Here is a 20,067-nt window from a genome sequence, read left to right on the forward strand (position 1 = left end):
AGTTCCTCTCAGAATGTGTACTGCTAAGGCGTTGGAGGAAGACTCCCCGCGAACATGGCATATTTCACAGAATCTGCTGGCTGTAAATCGGGGTTTACGTACCTGGGTCCACAGCTGGCAGTTGTGTTTCTGCCTCAATAGCAGCAGAGATCTCCCGTGACACCTTTATGCTCTCCAAGTGTCACTGTTGCTTGTAGTTGGGTTCAAAATCTATTGGAAATGTAAAGTTGTAACCATCAACAGTCAACTGAGGAAACTCAGGGGCACCAGGGTGTTTAATAATGTCTCTACTTATTTCAGTAGGGTACTTTTAAAAGAGCACAGACCCAAATGGCACAGGGCCAGAGTCCACCAAATTAAGGCCCTCAAGCCCATGCAGCAATTTGCATATCCCCGGTTGTGGACGGATGTCTTTCAGTTTCTCCCCACTGGCCATGACGTGAGGATCTGGAAGAGACCCTGACATAAAAGTGAGATATGTCAAGTTTAATTTAGATTTCATTATAATGTCACCCGTCCTTTCACATTATAGCAGACACCCACACTTATCACCTCCCTGTACATGCTTGTAATGCAAACTGCCCGAATACAGTAACTCTCCCTTTAAAAGTGTTTGCTAAGCTGCCCCAAACCCTGGTATTAAGAATTCATCATAAATTGCCAAAGATAATAATATCAACTGAAGGCCTCAATAAAAAGTAATAAATACTAATCACTGTACAAGTGGGGGCTCATTCAGGCTCACAATCATATGCTCTGTACAGTGTGCACTTCACACCAGTCCTGACACTATTCTTTATCCTTGCCAGTGGTTTACACACCACCATGTCATTTGTACACTCTGGAGCAATTCCCTGTACAATAATAATGATGCAAGTCCAACATCATCAAGTGTCAGGAATATTAATATCTGACCTGTGTCCTTGGCAGGCAGTAGCAACGTCTTGAAGCCCATAGTGCTGTAGTGAGCAGTTTGAAACAGAAATGCCACTATGTGATTGCATATATCTACAAAGAGTAATGGAATATAAACTTAAGGATTACAGTGAGTGTATAAGCTTTGAACATTATTTTTACTGTCCTCAAACAACCCACTTCTGTTTTTAAAGAGATGTACAAAGTTGTCTTTTGGAGTTCAGTGACATAAGACTGAGAAACACACTGGAACTTCATGGGATACTGCAAAGTCTCTGCAACCGCAGCAAAACACAACCAAAAGAAAACTTAACTGTCTAATCATAATGTTAGAGAACTATTGATCTGAGAAACCTGAAGGTGATGAACCTTCTCATGGACCTGTGACATCACCCTCTCAGTGTCACGTTTCTGACTTATCTTACAATCCAGAATCTGCAGCTAACAGCAGTAATATGAAACAAGAGTTTGCGGTCTGTCCAACAGTAACCTAATCAAGAATAGGGCCTAAAGACTTATTTGCTAAATAGAAAGCTAACAGATTGATAATATCAACTACCGTTATCCTAGCACCTTCACTAACAGAAGGACTAGAAAAGACAAAAACATTTAACGTCATAATCAAACAGGTGTTGCTCAATGAAGAATTTGTCGCCTTTATTAAATTTGGAGTGTGTTGTAAACAAACATTTGTCTGCAAGTCGTTGTACATCATCTAGCTGTATTTGTGGCAGATGTACAAGAGACTGAGTGAACTCCGCTATGCTAATGCGCTAGCATTCCACTAATGCTGCCGGACAAACACCGCTTCGAGTCAGAGCGGAAGTTGACTGACGTCATGTGAAAAGGGTCTATAAGTAGCTGGATTCAGCGTCGTATTGCACTGTGATGCTGTATATGCAGACTTCTGGTGATTGAATTGATAACAATTACTCACCAAAAACAGGTGATTTCTCATTAAGGAATACAAAGACGCAGCAGCTTCACTATTGTGACTTAATGAGAAATCAGTTATATGTAAATCAGTGATTCATAAATAAAATAAATAAGTGTGTCATAAGCGCTCAGTTCCGGGATCGGATATCACTCGCCATTTTCACTTTTATTTTATTTTATTTTATTTTTTTCCAGAACATCGGATGAAAATGAAGCTCCTCTTTTATTTGCTCGCTGTGTGTTTTTTACTCGATGATGGTAAGACATTGTTACATTCTTCCTATTAATGATAAAACATTCACAAAGACACACAGCTTCATATAATGACCCCAAATGGATTTGTCTGGAAACTTTCCTAAACTACACCCAAGTGAGAGCTCATTCACTTATTCTCCTATTTTTCATCATCTTAGAGTATGTGTGTAAATTACAGTATCTGATTTCAATTACAAGAGGTTAATATGACATTAAATCACACTACATATACAGCAGGTGCCACTTTATGTAGCTCAAATGGGTCACACCAAGACATTGTTCATCACTCCACCTGTAAAAACAAATAAATGTCCTTGAATACAGCGGTCTGAAATGCCAAAACAATTTCTAAATTAATTGCCTTTATGATAAAACATGTTAAAATGAACTTTCAACTCATTACACAGTAATTAGGGTAATGGTTTTCAGCAGACAGCATATTTAACTGGCCCACAGATGTTTTATACACAGAATAACAGTAGTTACCTGCTGTAGTTTCCTCAAGGATCTATTTCTACTTGATCAGTAGTTTGTACAGATTGTATGCATGAGGAGGGGATATACAGTATGAATGTGATGTGGATTGTATTGTGTGCATGGATGTGTACAAGACATACTTGAGAAAGATGTTAGTTTGTGTCATGAGTGAATGTTCTTGTTGTGTTTGTGTCATCTTGACAATATGACCTGTAAAAGAATCATTTTCACAGTGTTTTCCTGTTGTGCATCTTGAAGAGTGACTGTTCATTTGTGTCTCCAGGTGTGTTTGGTGTTGATGAAATGAAGACGTCAGTGTCAGTGATGGAGGGAGATTCTCCTACTTTACGCACTGCTGTTACTGGATTACAAAATGACAAATCAGATTTTATTAAATGGTATTTTAATAACATCCGCATAGCTCAAATCAGGGGAGATCTCAGTAAGTTCTGTACAGATGTGAAGTGTGAGACTGGTCAGGAGAGATTCAGAGACAGACTGAAGCTGAACAATCAGACTGGATCTCTCACCATCAAGAACATCAGTATTACAGACTCTGGAGATTATCTACTGTGGACCTTCATCAACAACACCAATGATGAGAAGACATTCACTGTCACCGTCCAACCTGGTGAGTCATTCAATGAGTGTTTAAAAACGAATATGATTAAATAATCTTCACTTTACCTGTATATTAATTCACATATAAATATAATCTCTTTTAAAAACACATGATTATCACAATATCCATTACAAAACAGAACAGCAGATGTTTAAAACTAAAGTGTCTTTACATTTTTAAAACAGTTTTAGTTCTGGTGAATATTCGATTGAAGCGGTTCAAATCCAGTAACACAGTTTCTCATTATTATTGACTCTTTTATTTCTTCTTCATTGGGGTTTTTAGTTCAAAGTGCAGAGGGTGTGATGAAAAATAATATGAACAATCATTTTATAAGCACAGAATGGACAAATGTTGTTTTTCAGTCAGGAAATCAAGAAAGATCATGTGCAATCTTTATTCATTTGACTCTGTTGTATTATAATCACACAAAAATATTTTTTTAAAGTAGTAATGTTAAAATGCAGAAGTTTATAATTAAGGAATAACTGATGATGGACTGTCAAATTATGCATACACGAGGTGCTTTATTTTTCAATAATTTAATGAGCCGGAGTCAATTATTCCACTTATACCACAGTTACCACACCTTTAGACATCGTTCAGGGTTTTATCTCAAGACATTTTCTGAGTTTCATCCCTAAAACGCCCTCGTGTGTCGAACTACAGTACTTTCTTCTGCCTTCTTGCAGTTCCTTTTTATTTTTTTTATCCCCTTTTCTTCCAATTTGGAATGCCCAATTCCCACTACTTAGTAGGTCCTTGTAGTGGCGTGGTTAGTCACCTCAATCCGGGTGGTGGAGGACAAGTTGCAGTTGCCTCCACGTCTGAGACCGTCAATCCACGCATCTTATCAAGTGGCTCATTGTGCATGACACTGTGGAGACTCTGCATGTGGAGGCTCATGCTACTCTCTGCGATCCATGCACAACTTACCACGCGCCCCATTTAGAATGAGAACCCCTAATCGCGACCACGAGGAGGTTACCCCATGTGTCTCTACACACCTAGCAACCGGCCAAATTAGTTGCTTAAGGAGACCTGTCACTCAGCACACCCTGGAGTCGAGCCAACGCCTGTAGCCTCGACCTTTCCCGCAATAACGCTCCCAGCTGTCCGGAAGAGGAGGAGAAGGAAAAGGACTCCCACTCCCCAGTCGATGCTTGCACTTACATCCATAGAGGCAGCTCCCCAGCCAATGCCTGTGCTCTCATCCATGGTTCCTTGATCCGAGCCTCCCACAGCTCCACCTTCCCTGGCTCCGCCCATCGAGCCTCTCCTGGCTCCACTTGCCCCCGTTGAGCCCTCCACGGCTCTGCCCTCAGAGTCTCCTACAGCTCAGCCCGCTTCACCACAAACTCCACCTCCTAAATCTCCAATCCCTACTCCTGTTGCTCCGCCTGCCTTTGTAAAGCCTCTCTCGGCTCCACCCTCAACCCCAGAAACTACTACTGTTGCTCCGCAGGCTCCATCCAGCATGATGGCCCTTCCTCCTCCGCTGGCTCCATCCAGCATGATGGCCCTTCCTTCTCCGCTGACTCCACCCAGGCCTCCTGAGCCTGTCCCTGCCCTGTGGCCGCCTCCCAAGCATCTTGACCCAGTCCCTGCCCTGTGGTCACCTCCCTGGCCACCGGATCGTCTTCCTGGATCCTTCCCTGTCATCCATTTCCTCCTGCCTTCCTCATCCATCTTTGGGCGCCAGGAGTCGCCCTTTGGGGGGTGGGGGTGGGGCGGGTTCTGTCACGGATCCACCGGACTCCCTCTCTCACTCCATACTCCGCTCTCTCTCCCTCACTGCCGACACAGCGCTCACTCTCCCCGGATTTCCGATCACACGCACCTGTACATCATTAGTGACTAAGGACTGCATTTATACCCAGCTTTCACACACACACTCTCTGTCTGTTCTCGTCAGTGTTTTCTCGGAGACTACAGACTTCCTAGTTTTGTCTAGCTTGCCTGTTAATATACTTTCCTTGTTATTGTTCTCCTCGTCTGTGTTTCATGTTGGTTTATCCTCCAGTGTTTGGACTCTCCTATGTCGTTTAAGTTACCTGCAAATATCAAAAGACTGTTGTGAGTTAACTATTCATCTGTACATCGCATTATTCCCGTCTGGATATTACTCACCTGCTGTCTGCATCACCACTGTATCTGGATTGACTCAGCTATTGCTTTCATCACTGCTTCATTCACCTGTTTAATAAACCCCGTGATTGAGTCAATATCCCTACCGCCGTGAGTTTCTCCATGACAATTACAAAAATTTGGCTTAAACCAGAACCCCCACAATTTCAAAAATGGAGAGAAATGATTTTAGAAATATACCAAATAACATTTAATAATAAAACTCTGGAATGTGAACATAAATGGGATTTGCTTAAAAATATTATACATTAATTTTAGATTGTTTCCTTCAGATTCTTGATTTTTGAACAAAATTAGTTAAAATACGAGGTATGATGTCCTATCTCATTTAATATTTAAAAAAAGGTGATGCCTTAACTTTCCAGTTTATATGAAATCAAATATAACATGTAAGTGAATGAATTGCATGTTATTTATACAGTATGTTGTGAATGGTTGATACGGATATTCAAAATAACATTGTTTTTTTTTATTTTTTTTATTCTCTTTCTTGATGTACAATTTGTACATTTGTCTTTTAGTAAAAAAAAAAATGCAAAAATAAAAAGCATAAAAAAGGCTACTATTGATTAATTATAAAGTGAGCACTTAGAATACTGTATGCAAAAAATTGGTATGCAATAATAAGATGTATTTGTCTTTTTTATAAAAGACATATTTTGTGTATTGCTTATATTATAACTTCAAGTAAAACACTGTTTGTTCATCTCGAGTCCATGAAAGAAGTGGTTTGGGTGGCATTCACCCCTTTCCATAGCAATCTTGAGCTTTTAATATTTTAAAAAACTATCATTTTTTGCAGGTATCATATTAATCCATCTTACTGGCTGTTTTATAGAGAGCCTAATATATTATGTTTATATTTTCAAGATATTTGTGGCTATGGCTAAAGAGGGTAAATGAAAAGCAATTAAATTTTAAATAAAATACAGTCTGCTGAAAATCTACATTTAGATTCTCAAATAATTTATCATGAGTCAATTTTGTGGATTTCTAAGATTTTATTTGTAAGTGTGCTTTAAGAGACACGGATGTAATTTTACTCACAGCTGATTGGTTCAGTATCTGTCTTTACAGCTCAAATAATACATGAGTTTTAATAGAATTATTAATGTAAGTGCTTTTATAAAATTATAAGCTTCACATTTCTGCATTTAAACTCTCCACAAATTCACTTATATTGTAAGTGCCTCACTAACCTCGATTTTAGTTTTTTTTTTTTTTTTTAAAAGAGGGACTAATTTGCACTTGATTCTTCTAATTGGGTGCTCCTTATTCTGATTTAAAACACTGGTTTTATATGGATGTGATAAAAGTAGGCTTGTAACAACTTTTTCTACTCAAGAAATGGGCATTAATGTTTATTTATGCTCTATAAATCATTACAGAATGTACATTCAGAGTCATTTCTCTCTGTCCTAAAATGTTGAAAAAAACATCTTGGTGATTTCATGGGGTGTAGTTGCTTTTTGTAACACCACTGTACATGTGTGGGTAAGATTCAGTAGTTTAGGTGCACAATTGTTTTCATTTCCTCAGTTCTGTCCTCTACTATGGTGGGGATTTTTCGCCCAAAAGAAGAAACTGTTCATGTGTGTTTCAGGTGTGTCTGGTGCTGAAATGAAGATAAAGTCGATGATTGAAGGAGCTTCTGTCACTCTACACACTGATGATACTGTAAAACAGGGAGATGTTGTGATGACGTGGTATTTCAATGACACTCGTATAGCTGAAATGAATGAAGATCCCAGTAAGAGCTGTACAGATGTGACGTGTGATGAAGGTGCTGAGAGATTCAGAGACAGACTGAAGATTGACCATCAGACTGGAGATCTCACTATCACAAACACCAGAACTACAGACTCTGGACTTTATCAACTAGAGATCAGCAGCAGTATCAGCAGCAGCTGCAGCGTAAAGAGCTTCAGTGTTAATGTCAGCGGTGAGGACGATTTCATCATTTAATGCATTTTCCCACGACGTCTTTTTAAATCAACTCAGTAATTCTTTCATCAGAGCACTTTGTACTTTTTATTGATTCAATATATTCATTTATTGAACAGTTTCTATTGTCAATAGAGATACATTGCAGTAGCAGATCTTCAGTTGTTATAAAGAGCTGATGATTCATAGATCAGATCACATTCAGTGACACTAATGACTGTCTCTCTTCATCATTACAGTATCAGACTTAAAAACTTCAGATCCAGGTCTGTCTTCTGGTGATATAGCAGGAATATGTGTTGGTGTTCTGGTTGTCGCTGTAACTGCTGGTGTGATTTATTATCGCTGTAAGATCTCAAGATGAGGACAAAATGGCAAGTATTACATACAGCTGATATAAAAGAGGAAAATATGAGATTAAATGAGTAAAAAGAGTCTTTAAATATGTGAAAATGTTTATTTTCATACTCAAAACTAACTGACAAAGAAAATCTGTGTTTAATTGAGTTTTTATTCAACAGGCATCGAGATGCAGCACAATGTTCAGGTAAGATACTACAGTATGTGCATTAAATCTTTCTGTCTCTCTTCCTGCAGAAAACTCTGAATTTACAACAGATTCAGATCAGTTTGATTTCATCTGAAGCGTTTCAGAGATTATTTTCTGTGTTTTACAGTTGTTGCATGTTAGATTGTTTGATAAGATCCCTGTGAGATCACGTGTAAAATCAAAGTCAAACTCTATCAATAGTCTTTTGTTTTAGACTGTTTAACACACATATTCCTCGAGACTTTAGTCACGATTGACAGCGTTAACTGGGGAAACAAATCATCCAAGTGTCTTGACACAAAAGGGAATTTGTGGACTTCTTATTCTTCAGAGCAAACTGATAAAACAATTAAATGTACCTTTAGGTTCAACACAAGGGCAATTAATCGGCCGTCTGTAAGCATGTTGCACTAAGCAAAAAAAGACTAATATGGTATGTGTAATATGATGATAATATAGTAACTATGATTCATTTAGTGGCTACTATAAATTTACTACAAAATACCATGGTGAAACTATGTTTACTGTAGAAAAACATGGTTATTTTTTCTAAGGTAAGGTTAAGGTTAGGTTTAGTGGTAAGGGTTAATGTAGTGTGTCTGTGTGACTCTAAATAAACACAATAAACACACAGCAGTGATGCTCATATACTGTATGTTAGTGTTTAAATGTGGTGCAAGTAGTATCTGACACTGGGGTGTAAATAGCGTATACCATCGACATCTGCCTTTTTTATATCTGTAAATGTATTTGAACATGATAGATTTGGTATTTCAGCTTTTGATGCAATGCGCCGCTCACGTCCAGTGTAGACAGAGAGTTAGTCTCATTTTAATAAAGTATAATGAACTATACTGTAAAGTACACATACTGTAAAATAAAGTGCAACTCTTACTTTCTCAGTAAAATTACTCTAAACATTTAAAAAAAGACTTTATTGGGGGACTGGGTAGCTCAGCAAGTATTGACGCTGACTACCACACCTGGAGTCATGAGTTCGAATCCAGGGTGTGCTGAATGACTCCAGCCAGGTCTCCTAAGCAACCAAATTGGCCCAGTTGCTAAGGAGGGTAGAGTCACGTTGGGGTAACCTCCTCGTGGTTGCTACAATGTGGTTCTCGCTCTCGGTGGGGCGCGTGGTGAGTTGTGCGTGGATGCCACGGAGAATAGCGTGAAGCCTCCACACGCACTATGTCTCCACGGTAACGTGCTCAACAAGCCACGTGATAAGATGCACGGAGGCAACTGAGAGTCGTCCTCCGCCACCTGGATTGAGGTGAGTCACTACTCCACCACAAGGACTTAGAGCGCATTGGGAATTGGGCATTCCAGATTGGGGAGACAAATGGGAGAAAAAAAGACTTTATTCACTTCAACAGTAAATGTCTGTTGTGTAAGTTTGAGCTATTTTCTGCCCTTCTGAAACACAAATCCTGTTCATTTCTTTTATCTTCTGTGAATCTGTGTTTTCTTACAGGAGGATGGCGGAGAGAACGAGATTCCTTTGAATATTTCAGGACAGGAGAGAGGACAGGAAAAGAGAGAGCGGATACAACTGAATGACTCGACAACAGTTTGGTCATCTGATGCATCATGAAGTGTCATTAATTAATCGTGTGTTATATAAGTGGAGTGTGTGTAAGAAGGGGACATGATGTGGTATTTATAAATATACTGTAGGTATCGATCAGGAATTCCGGCTGCTGTTCCGGTATAACGTTGCTCTGATGGAGGATCAGTTTCCTCACCTCAAATCCAAACCTCACTTACTATTGTGAAAGTGAAAGCTGACTCGAGATCAGTGCAGCTGAATTTATCTTCAATATGAGCCGGCACTGAGATGACTGATGATCATAAACTCATCAGACTCATGCCTTAAACTTGTGAAAAAGACTTTCTACTCTAGATTTTATCTTAACTTCCAAATATTCTCTTCTGCGCTGTGTTTGTCGGTGGGAACCGTATATGATTATGGCGTTTTGTTCATTTAAAGCGGTTCAACAGTTTAATTTTACTGCTGCTGGAAAGATTTGGTGCTTAATAGAAACAAAAAGCTCATACAGACTTTCTCTAGTCTTGAGTTGATTAATTATCAGAGTACTGGAATCTGATTCTCTGTGTAAAGAAAAGCTATACGTATATATATATATATATATATATATATATATATATATATATATATTGTCTTATTGTATATTTTTTGTATATAGTTATATTTTTATGCACTTTATTTTTATACTATTTTTTATTATTATCTCTGTCTTGTTGTTGTATTGTTTGTAAGTTTCTGTCAGCAAGACAAATTGCTTGTATGTGTGTAAGCACACTTGGCAATAAATCTCATTCTGATTCTGATTAAAATTGTTTATTTTCTTGTTAAACTTGATACACATTTTTACCTTTAATCATATGGTAAAATCATACTTTTTACATCTAAAAAAACTGCATGTATTATCTTGTTAATTTTTTAGTTTTTACTGTATTTGTTACGGTAATTAACAAATAGGCCATTAGAGGTAATGTGAATAAGGAGACTCTGGGTTGTCTTAGACCTGATGTTGCAATTAATGGAGTTAATATTACAGATAGGAGATGGAATAATTACTTTATTAAGAATTTACTAACAGAATATAGCCCCATATCTTCTAAAACATTTTGGTCATCGAGATTTGAGTGCACTGAGTGGAAATACGCATGGTTGTTGCCTAAACAATATTGTATAATAAGGCGAGAGAAGTACATTTAAAATATTTCATCTGGTGTATCCTGTTAAAGCACTTTTCTGAAGATTTTGTACTGATTTAGATACCAAATGTGATTTTTGTGGGTTGGAGAAAGAGAATGTTGTCCACTGCATTTATAGCAGAATATTTCGGGTCGATTTGGAAGGCCTTCTCTGTAAATCTTTAGGTATGAAAGTTAATCTTTCTGAAAAATATGTATTTTTTTTTATTTTGATAGATTACTACCAAATGTGGCCTTTTATTGTCAATCTTTGTCCGATTATGGGGAAATATTTTATGCATAAACAACAATGGGCTAAAGGAAAACCCAACTTTTTATTAAGGTAGAAATGAAACATTATATTGAGTTACTGCTTAGTTTGAAAAATAGTAAAGTAAAACGCACTAGATATCTATGTGAAGATTAAGTTATTTGTATGATGATCTCATACCAGTTTTTATTTATTAATTTTTTCGTTATATATTTGTTCAACAAATTGTTATATTTTGATATGCAAGTGATTATTGTGTTGTTTATTGATTATAATATGACTGTTATTAAAAAAATAAAAGATCAGTGTGTCCAAAGCGCTCAGTTTTCAGATCCGGGTTTCATGTCTGGTCACTCACCATTTTGATTAATCAGATGACTTTTATTTTCATTTGTTCAGAACATCGGATGAAAATGAAGTTCTTCTTTTATTCGCTCACTGTGTGTTTTTTGCTTGATGATGGTAAAACATTGTTACATTCTTCCTATTAATGATAAAACATTCACAAAGTGACACAGCTTCATATAATGACCCCAAATGTGTTCGTCTAAATGAACAAAACGCCATAATCATATACGGTTCCCACCGACAAACACAGCGCAGAAGAGAATATTTGGAAGTTAAGATAAAATCTAGAGTAGAAAGTCTTCTTCACAAGTTTAAGGGATGAGTCTGATGAGTTTATGATCATCAGTCATCTCAGTGCCGGCTCATATTGAAGATAAATTCAGCTGCACTGATCTCGAGTCAGCTTTCACTTTCATAATAGTAAGTGAGGTTTGGATTTGAGGTGAGGAAACTGATCCTCCATCAGAGCAACGTTATACCGGAACAGAAGCAGGAATTCCCGATCGATACCTACAGTATATTTATAAATACCACATCATGTCCCCTTCTTACACACACTCCACTTATATAACACACGATTAATTAATGACACTTCATGATGCATCAGATGACCAAACTGTTGTCGAGTCATTCAGTTGTATCCGCTCTCTCTTTTCCTGTCCTCTCTCCTGTCCTGAAATATTCATCAAAGGAATCTTGTTCTCTCCACCATCCTCCTGTAAGAAAACACAGATTCACAGAAGATAAAAGAAATGAACAGGATTTGTGTTTCAGAAGGGCAGAAAATAGCTCAAACTTACACAACAGACATTTACTGTTGAAGTGAATAAAGTCTTTTTATAAATGTTTAATTTGACTGAGAAAGAAACAGTTGCACTTTTATTTTTTGATATCAAAAATGAAATTTCAACCAGTAAAATTATAATTCTCGTTTTATTTTCACTTGTAGAATTTCACAATTATCTGTCATTCACTCCTGATTAAAACACAATTAAAGATATCTAATTAATTCACTAGTTGGAATTTCAATTCTCATTTTTGATGTCTGTAATTTGGTTTTCTCTAGTGGAAATGATAATTTCAGATATCTGTAATGTGATTGTGACTAGTAAGAAAACCTTCAAAGAAACAAAATCAGAAAAATCAAATCTAACATGTTGAAATACATTTACAGATATAAAAAACACTTTCACTAGTAATAATTCCATTCCTGACATCAAAAATGAGCATTTGAACTTAAATTGAATTGTTGATATTTATATCCTGCATGTGATTAAAAACAGAAATGGCTTGAAATAGTTACTGGACATTTGTGACTTCAAATCAAATGTATAAAACAGAGTTTTGACTGTAAAATCTGATTATCAGTGCATCAATTACAAACACGGATGAATCAGCGGTGAGCTCAAGGGTGAATAACTTTATTATTGCTAAAACTGTATACGAATCAGCAGTGTTTTATTTCTTAGTGCATCACGCTCACTGACAGCAATTAATTGGCTTGTGTTCAATCTAAAGATTAATTTGATCGAATTATTACATTTACTACAGTTTGCTCTGAAGAATAAGAAGTCCACAAATTCCCTTTTTCACTGCGACAGTCTCCACACACTTGGATGATTTTTTTCCCCAGTTAACGCTGTCAATCGTGACTAAAGTCTCGAGGAATATGTGTGTTAAACAGTCTAAAACAAAAGACTATTGATAGAGTTTGACTTTGATTTTACACGTGATCTCACAGGGATCTTATCAAACAATCTAACATGCAACAACTGTAAAACACAGAAAATAATCTCTGAAACGCTTCAGATGAAATCAAACTGATCTGAATCTGTTGTAAATTCAGAGTTTTCTGCAGGAAGAGAGACAGAAAGATTTAATGCACATACTGTAGTATCTTACCTGAACATTGTGCTGCATCTCGATGCCTGTTGAATAAAAACTCAATTAAACACAGATTTTCTTTGTCAGTTAGTTTTGAGTATGAAAATAAACATTTTCACATATTTAAAGACTCTTTTTACTCATTTAATCTCATATTTTCCTCTTTTATATCAGCTGTATGTAATACTTGCCATTTTGTCCTCGTCTTGAGATCTTACAGCGATAATAAATCACACCAGCAGTTACAACGACAACCAGAACAACACCAACACATATTCCTGCTATATCACCAGAAGACAGACCTGGATCTGGAGTTTTTAAGTCTGATGCTGTAATGATGAAGAGAGACAGTCATTAGTGTCACTGAATGTGATCTGATCTATGAATCATCAGCTCTTTATAACAACTGAAGATCTGCTACTGCAATGTATCTCTATTGACAATAGAAACTGTTCAATAAATGAATATATTGAATCAATAAAAAGTACAAAGTGCTCTGATGAAAGAATTACTGAGTTGATTTAAAAAGACGTCGTGGGAAAATGCATTAAATGATGAAATCGTCCTCACCGCTGACATTAACACTGAAGCTCTTTACGCTGCAGCTGCTGCTGATACTGCTGCTGATCTCTAGTTGATAAAGTCCAGAGTCTGTAGTTGTGGTGTTTGTGATAGTGAGATCTCCAGTCTGATGGTCAATCTTCAGTCTGTCTCTGAATCTCTCAGCACCTTCATCACACGTCACATCTGTACAGCTCTTACTGGGATCTTCATTCATTTCAGCTATACGAGTGTCATTGAAATACCACGTCATCACAACATCTCCCTGTTTTACAGTATCATTAGTGTGTAGAGTGACAGAATCTCCTTCAATCATCGACTTTATCTTCATTTCAGCACCAGACACACCTGAAACACACATGAACAGTTTCTTCTTTTGGGCGAAAAACCCCCACCATAGTAGAGCACAGAACTGAGGAAATGAAAACTATTCTGCAAATAAATTACTGAACAAGGAATATTCCTTTAATATAAGGCCACACATATTCAACAGCTGGTCTGATTTGATTGTAAGTATTTAAGTACGTCACATCATGCCAAGATTAAAGGAGAAGTCTGAGCCCCTGAGAAGGAAGGTTGTTGAAGCTCGACTCTGGAAAGGTATTTAAAGTCTTTTCCAAGCTAAATAAAATTCACCATTCGACTGCATGTAAAATATTCTACAAATTGAGACGGTTTCAATCACAATCTGTCCAGGCACCACCAAATTCACCCCAAGATGTGTGAAAATATCTTGTTAACTCCAGTAAGTGCTTAAAAAAGTGCAAGAAGGCAGAAGAAAGTACTGTAGTTCGACACACGAGGGCGTTTTAGGGATGAAACTCAGAAAATGTCTTGAGATAAAACCCTGAACGATGTCTAAAGGTGTGGTAACTGTGGTATAAGAGGAATAATTGACTCCGGTTCCTTAAATTACTGAAAAATAAAGCACCTCGTGTATGCATAATGTATGACAGTCCGTCGTCAATTATTCCATAATTATAAACATCTGCATTTTAACATTACTAACTACTTTAAAAATATTTTTGTGTGATTATAATACAACAGAGTCAAATGAATAAAGATTGCACATGATCTTTCTTGATTTCCTGACTGAAAAACAACATTTGTCCATTCTGTGCTTATAAAATGATTGTTCATATTATTTTTCATCACACCCTCTGCACTTTGAACTAAAAACCCCAATGAAGAAGAAATAAAAGAGTCAATAATAATGAGAAACTGTGTTACTGGATTTGAACCGCTTCAATCGAATATTCACCAGAACTAAAACTGTTTTAAAAATGTAAAGACACTTTAGTTTTAAACATCTGCTGTTCTGTTTTGTAATGGATATTGTGATAATCATGTGTTTTTAAAAGAGATTATATTTATATGTGAATTAATATACAGGTAAAGTGAAGATTATTTAATCATATTTGTTTTTAAACATTCATTGAATGACTCACCAGGTTGGACGGTGACAGTGAATGTCTTCTCATTAATGGTGTTGTTGATGAAGGTCAGTAGATTATAATCTCCAGAGTCTGTAATACTGATGTTCTTGATGGTGAGAGATCCAGTCTGATTGTTCAGCTTCAGTCTGTCTCTGAATCTCTCCTGACCAGTCTCACACTTCACAGCTGTACAGAACTTACTGAGATCTCCATTGATTTGAGCTATGCGGATGCCATTAAAATACCATTTAATAAAATCTGATTTGTCATTTTGTATTCCAGTAACAGCAGTGTGTAAAGTAGGAGAATCTCCCTCCATCACTGACACTGACGTCTTCATTTCATCAACACCAAACACACCTGGAGACACAAATGAACAGTCACTCTTCAAGATGCACAACAGGAAAACACTGTGAAAATGATTCTTTTACAGGTCATATTGTCAAGATGACACAAACACAACAAGAACATTCACTCATGACACAAACTAACATCTTTCTCAAGTATGTCTTGTACACATCCATGCACACAATACAATCCACATCACATTCATACTGTATATCCCCTCCTCATGCATACAATCTGTACAAACTACTGCATTTTTAGGTGATTTTCTTCAGTGTATCCTGATAAAAATATTTCACCAGGTAAACTAAAACAATGTGCATCATATGTGTAACAACTACATGAACTGGTTTTACATAACTACATAACTGTGGTTTACAGCAGAGCTCAGGCAGCTTCGTCAGGCCAAAGAGGATGCTTACAGGAGTGGGGATAAAGTCTTGTACAATCAGGCCAGGAACACACTGAACAGGGAAATCAGAGTGGCAAAATGAAGATACTCTGAGAAGCTGAAAAACAAGTTTTCAGCTAACGACCCTGCATCAGTGTGGAGTGGCATGAAACAAATCAAAAATTACAGGACTCCTACCCCCAACCCTGTAGGGAACCAACAACTTCTACTGCAGATTTGAAATGCCCAATCTCACACCCCACACCCACTCTGACCTTCACTTCACACAAACACCTCCTGCAACCCCCCTCCTCCCCCCTCCTGCTACTCAACCTGTACTTAAGATCTGTGAAGATGATGTGAGCCGTGTATTTCTGAAACAAAAGACGAGGAAGGCTTCAGGCCCAGATGGCGTCTCACCAGCGTGTCTTCGATCCTGTGCTAACCAGCTGGCCCCCATCTTCACACAGATCTTCAATACATCACTGGAGCAGTGTGAAGTCCCATGCTGCTTCAAATGCTCAATCATTATTCCTGTCCCAAAGAAACCAAAAATCACAGGACTTAATGACTACAGACCTGTCGCCCTGACGTCTGTGGTCATGAAATCATTTGAGAGACTGGTGTTAGCCCACCTGAAGAACATCACTGGACCGTTTCTAGATCCCCTTCAATTTGCTTATCGAGCAAACAGGTCTGTGGATGATGCAGTCAACATAGGATTGCATCATATCCTGCAACATCTGGACAGACCAGGGACATATGCAAGGATCCTTTTTGTGGACTTCAGTTCAGCTTTCAGCACCATCATCCCAGCTATACTCCAGAATAAATTACACCAACTCTCTGTTCCCATGTCTATCTGTCAGTGGATTACCAGCTTTCTGATGGACAGGCAGCAGCTTGTGAGACAGGGGAAACTCACTTCTAGCCCCCCAGGGATGTGTGCTCTCCCCACTACTCTTCTCCCTCTACACCAATGACTGCATCGCCAAGGACCCCTCTGTCAAGCTCCTGAAGTTTGCAGATGACACCACTGTCATCGGCCTCATCCGAGATGACGATGAGTCTGCATAGAGAAGGGAGGTTGAATGGCTGGCTGTCTAGTGCAGTCAAAACAACCTTGAGCTGAACATGCTCAAAACAGTGGAAATCATTGTGGACTTTAGGAGGAACACCCCAACGCTGACCCCCTCACCATTCTAAACAGCACTGTGGCAGCAGTGGAGTCATTCAGGTTCCTGGGCACAACCATCTCACAGGACCTGAAGTGGGAGACCCACATTGACTCCACTGTGTAAAAGGTCCAGCAGAGGATGTACTTCCTTTGCCAGCTGAGGAAATTCAACCTGCCACAGGCGCTGCTGATACAGTTCTACTCAGCAGTCACTGAGTCTGTCCTCTGCACTTCAATAACTGTCTGGTTTGGTTCAGCTACTAAATCAGACATCAGAAGACCACAAAGGACAATTCGGACTGCTGAGAGGATTATTGGTTGCCCCCTGCCCCCCTTCAAGAACTATACACTTCCAGATTGAGGAAAAAGGCTGGAAAAATCACTCTGGACCCCACTCACCCTGCCCACTACCTTTTTGAACTGTTGCCTTCTGGCCGACGCTACAGAGCTCTGAGCACCAGAACCGTCAGGCACAGGAACAGTTTTTTCCCTCAGGCTATCCATCTCATGAACAGTTAAATTGCCCCATTGAGCAATAACTATGTGCAATACACAGTTTAGTCTTTCTTATATTTATCCAACACATCCAACCTCTTCTGCCATTTCATTCCTCTGAAAAAAAATAATAAAATAAAATAAAACAAAATAAACATTTGCACTGTACATAACAGATTTGTATTTGCACTGTACATAACAGATTATATTAGATTTGCACTACCCATGTGTATGTATGTATGTATGTGTGTGTCTGTACATATGTGTATAATTTGTTTTTATTTTTTATTATTATCTATATCTTGTTGCTGTTTTTGTATTGTTGTACACTGGAAGCTCCTGTCACCAAATTCCTTGCATGTGTAAGCATACTTGGCAATAAAGCTCATTCTGATTCTGATTTAAGTAAAAAAAATTACTAAATCAACCTGAAAAATTGTGTTACACTGACGAAAACTATTTTAAGGGTTAGATCAAGTAGAAAAAGATCCTTGAGGTAAGTACAGCAGGTAACTACTGTTATTCTGTGTATAAAACATCTGTGGGCCAGTTAAATATGCTGTCTGCTGAAAACCATTACCCTAATTACTGTGTAATGAGTTGTAAGTTCATTTTAACATGTTTTATCATAAAGGCTATTTTCCCCCCTTTTTTTAATGATTTATATTATTATTTTTATCTATTTTTCAGACGGTCCCTTATCCACCCTATGCAACATTTCCAACTTATATCTTTGTTAAATTAACAATCTTGAACGATTTCAGCGTGACGACATCTGACCATCTTAAATACGGGACAAATCGCGTCATTTTCATCTTTAAATACAGAACAATCATTTTACGGGACGGGCGGCAACCCTAAATCTCCGCACATTCATATAGGCCAACACGGACCCCACAGACGAACACATTTGGGGTCATTATATGAAGCTGTGTCACTTTGTGAATGTTTTATCATTAATAGGAAGAATGTAACAATGTCTTACCATCATCGAGTAAAAAACACACAGTGAGCAAATAAAAGAAAACCTTCATTTTCATCCGATGTTCTGGAAAAAAATGTCCACATGTCGTCTGCGGCTTCGAGCTGTTTAGAAAATAATTTGTTCTATGTAAGAAATGTAACAAGACGAATATATACAACAGTAACTTTCCCACTTTAAACAACAATTAAAGTTCATAATAAATAACTAAAACTGACAATAGGCCCAAACCTCAGTTGATATACGTGATTTTCACATGATGAAAGTGAAAGCGCACCGGTCACTAGATGTCGCTCTCTATTTCTTTTCGTTAGTTCTCTTCTTTGTGCGTCCTCACACGTCACTTCCTGTTCCTGTTGCTGCTGGCGCCTAGCTCGAGTCTGTAGTTGTCGAAATCTATCTTAGAAAAGGGGATGTGGTTAAATCATTAGCAGAAGGGGTTTGAATGTGATGGACTATGAATAGAATGATAAAACTAAAATGGTTACAACAATTATTACTAAATAATGATGGATTCTGGTTTAATATTCCTTCTAAAGTTTTTAATAAATGTGGTGGGATTGACTTTTTACTTAGATGTGACTTCTGTACTGCTAAATTACCCATTAAGCTTTCTAATTTTCATCAGCAGGTCCTCCTTCATTGGAAATTGGTTTATAAGCACAATTTCACACCGCATTGTACTCCGATATATTGTAATAACAGATATATCTTGATTAAAAAGAAATCTGTATGTTACTGTGACTGGGTAGAGAGAGGTATCTGGTCCATTGTACATTTGATGGATTCTAGAGGTAATCTTCTCAAGTACAATGATTTGAGTGACAAATATAATGTAAGTGTAGTGAAAAACAATATTCAGTGGTTATCAAGGCAATTCCACTAGCATTGGTGAAAATGGTAACAGGTATGTTTCTTTGTAATTATCCAAGTTCTTTTTGGGAATCATTTCAAAAATGGATATCGTGAAAAAAGGATGTTTATTCACCCAAGTTGATATACAATGATATTAAATTTGGTTTTTTTAATGGAGGACAAAAAAGGGAAACTATGTATAACAGGTTGCTTATTATGGCTAAACAATTTATCCATAAATGTAGATTTATTAATGTCAGACCTCTGTTTCTAGTCTTCTTGAATGAATTAAAATATTATATAATTATATATGTGTATTGTATTTCGATTATATTCTATTGTTAATTGATTATGTTAGCCAGATCTTGATTTGTTCTCAATAAAGTTGCATTTAAAAAAAAAAAGTATTTTAATGTCAATAAAAGTTATTATAAATGGTTTATCTATGGTGTACAGTGAAAAAAGTATGTGGGTTATTTTCTGAAATATCGGCAAAACAAGTTTAAACTTGATTCAATGAGCCTGTATGATCATGTGGGACGTGTAACAGGTTAATGAAGACACATCCTCACATGTTTAACACACTTCTAAAGCCTAAGAAATGTCATATATAAAAATAAACACTACCACTAGACATGCAATATGTGTCTTTACTGCTTAAATTATTAACCCACATACAATAAATAATAATAATAATCTTCAATATGATCATATTCCATGTCAAAACTTAATAACAGCTGTTTTCCATTGA

The 20,067-nt window shown here is 37.3% G+C and overlaps 2 protein-coding genes across 2 annotated transcripts in view; one reads left to right on the plus strand and one right to left on the minus strand.

Annotated features, from left to right (window-relative positions):
• Positions 1–1,561: 1,561 nt before the first annotated feature.
• LOC127439027 (uncharacterized) lies at positions 1,562–10,208 on the plus strand. Its single transcript, XM_051695028.1, has 6 exons — positions 1,562–2,109; positions 2,867–3,214; positions 6,957–7,295; positions 7,537–7,671; positions 7,819–7,844; positions 9,325–10,208. Exons 1-4 carry the CDS (start codon positions 2,055–2,057, stop codon positions 7,659–7,661), a joined length of 867 nt encoding a protein of 288 aa, XP_051550988.1. The 5' UTR covers positions 1,562–2,054; the 3' UTR covers positions 7,662–7,671; positions 7,819–7,844; positions 9,325–10,208.
• A 136-nt stretch (positions 10,209–10,344) lies between these two features.
• Positions 10,345–20,067, minus strand: part of LOC127438923 (uncharacterized) — an 81,386-nt gene continuing 71,663 nt past the window's right edge. The window contains exon 14 of the mRNA XM_051694828.1: positions 10,345–11,906. Within this exon, the coding sequence (XP_051550788.1) occupies positions 11,784–11,906 (123 nt within the window). The 3' untranslated portion in view covers positions 10,345–11,783. The remainder of the gene's footprint in view (positions 11,907–20,067) is intronic.

This window comes from Myxocyprinus asiaticus, chromosome 50, assembly GCF_019703515.2.
Source record: "Myxocyprinus asiaticus isolate MX2 ecotype Aquarium Trade chromosome 50, UBuf_Myxa_2, whole genome shotgun sequence".
Classification (NCBI taxonomy): domain Eukaryota; kingdom Metazoa; phylum Chordata; class Actinopteri; order Cypriniformes; family Catostomidae; genus Myxocyprinus; species Myxocyprinus asiaticus.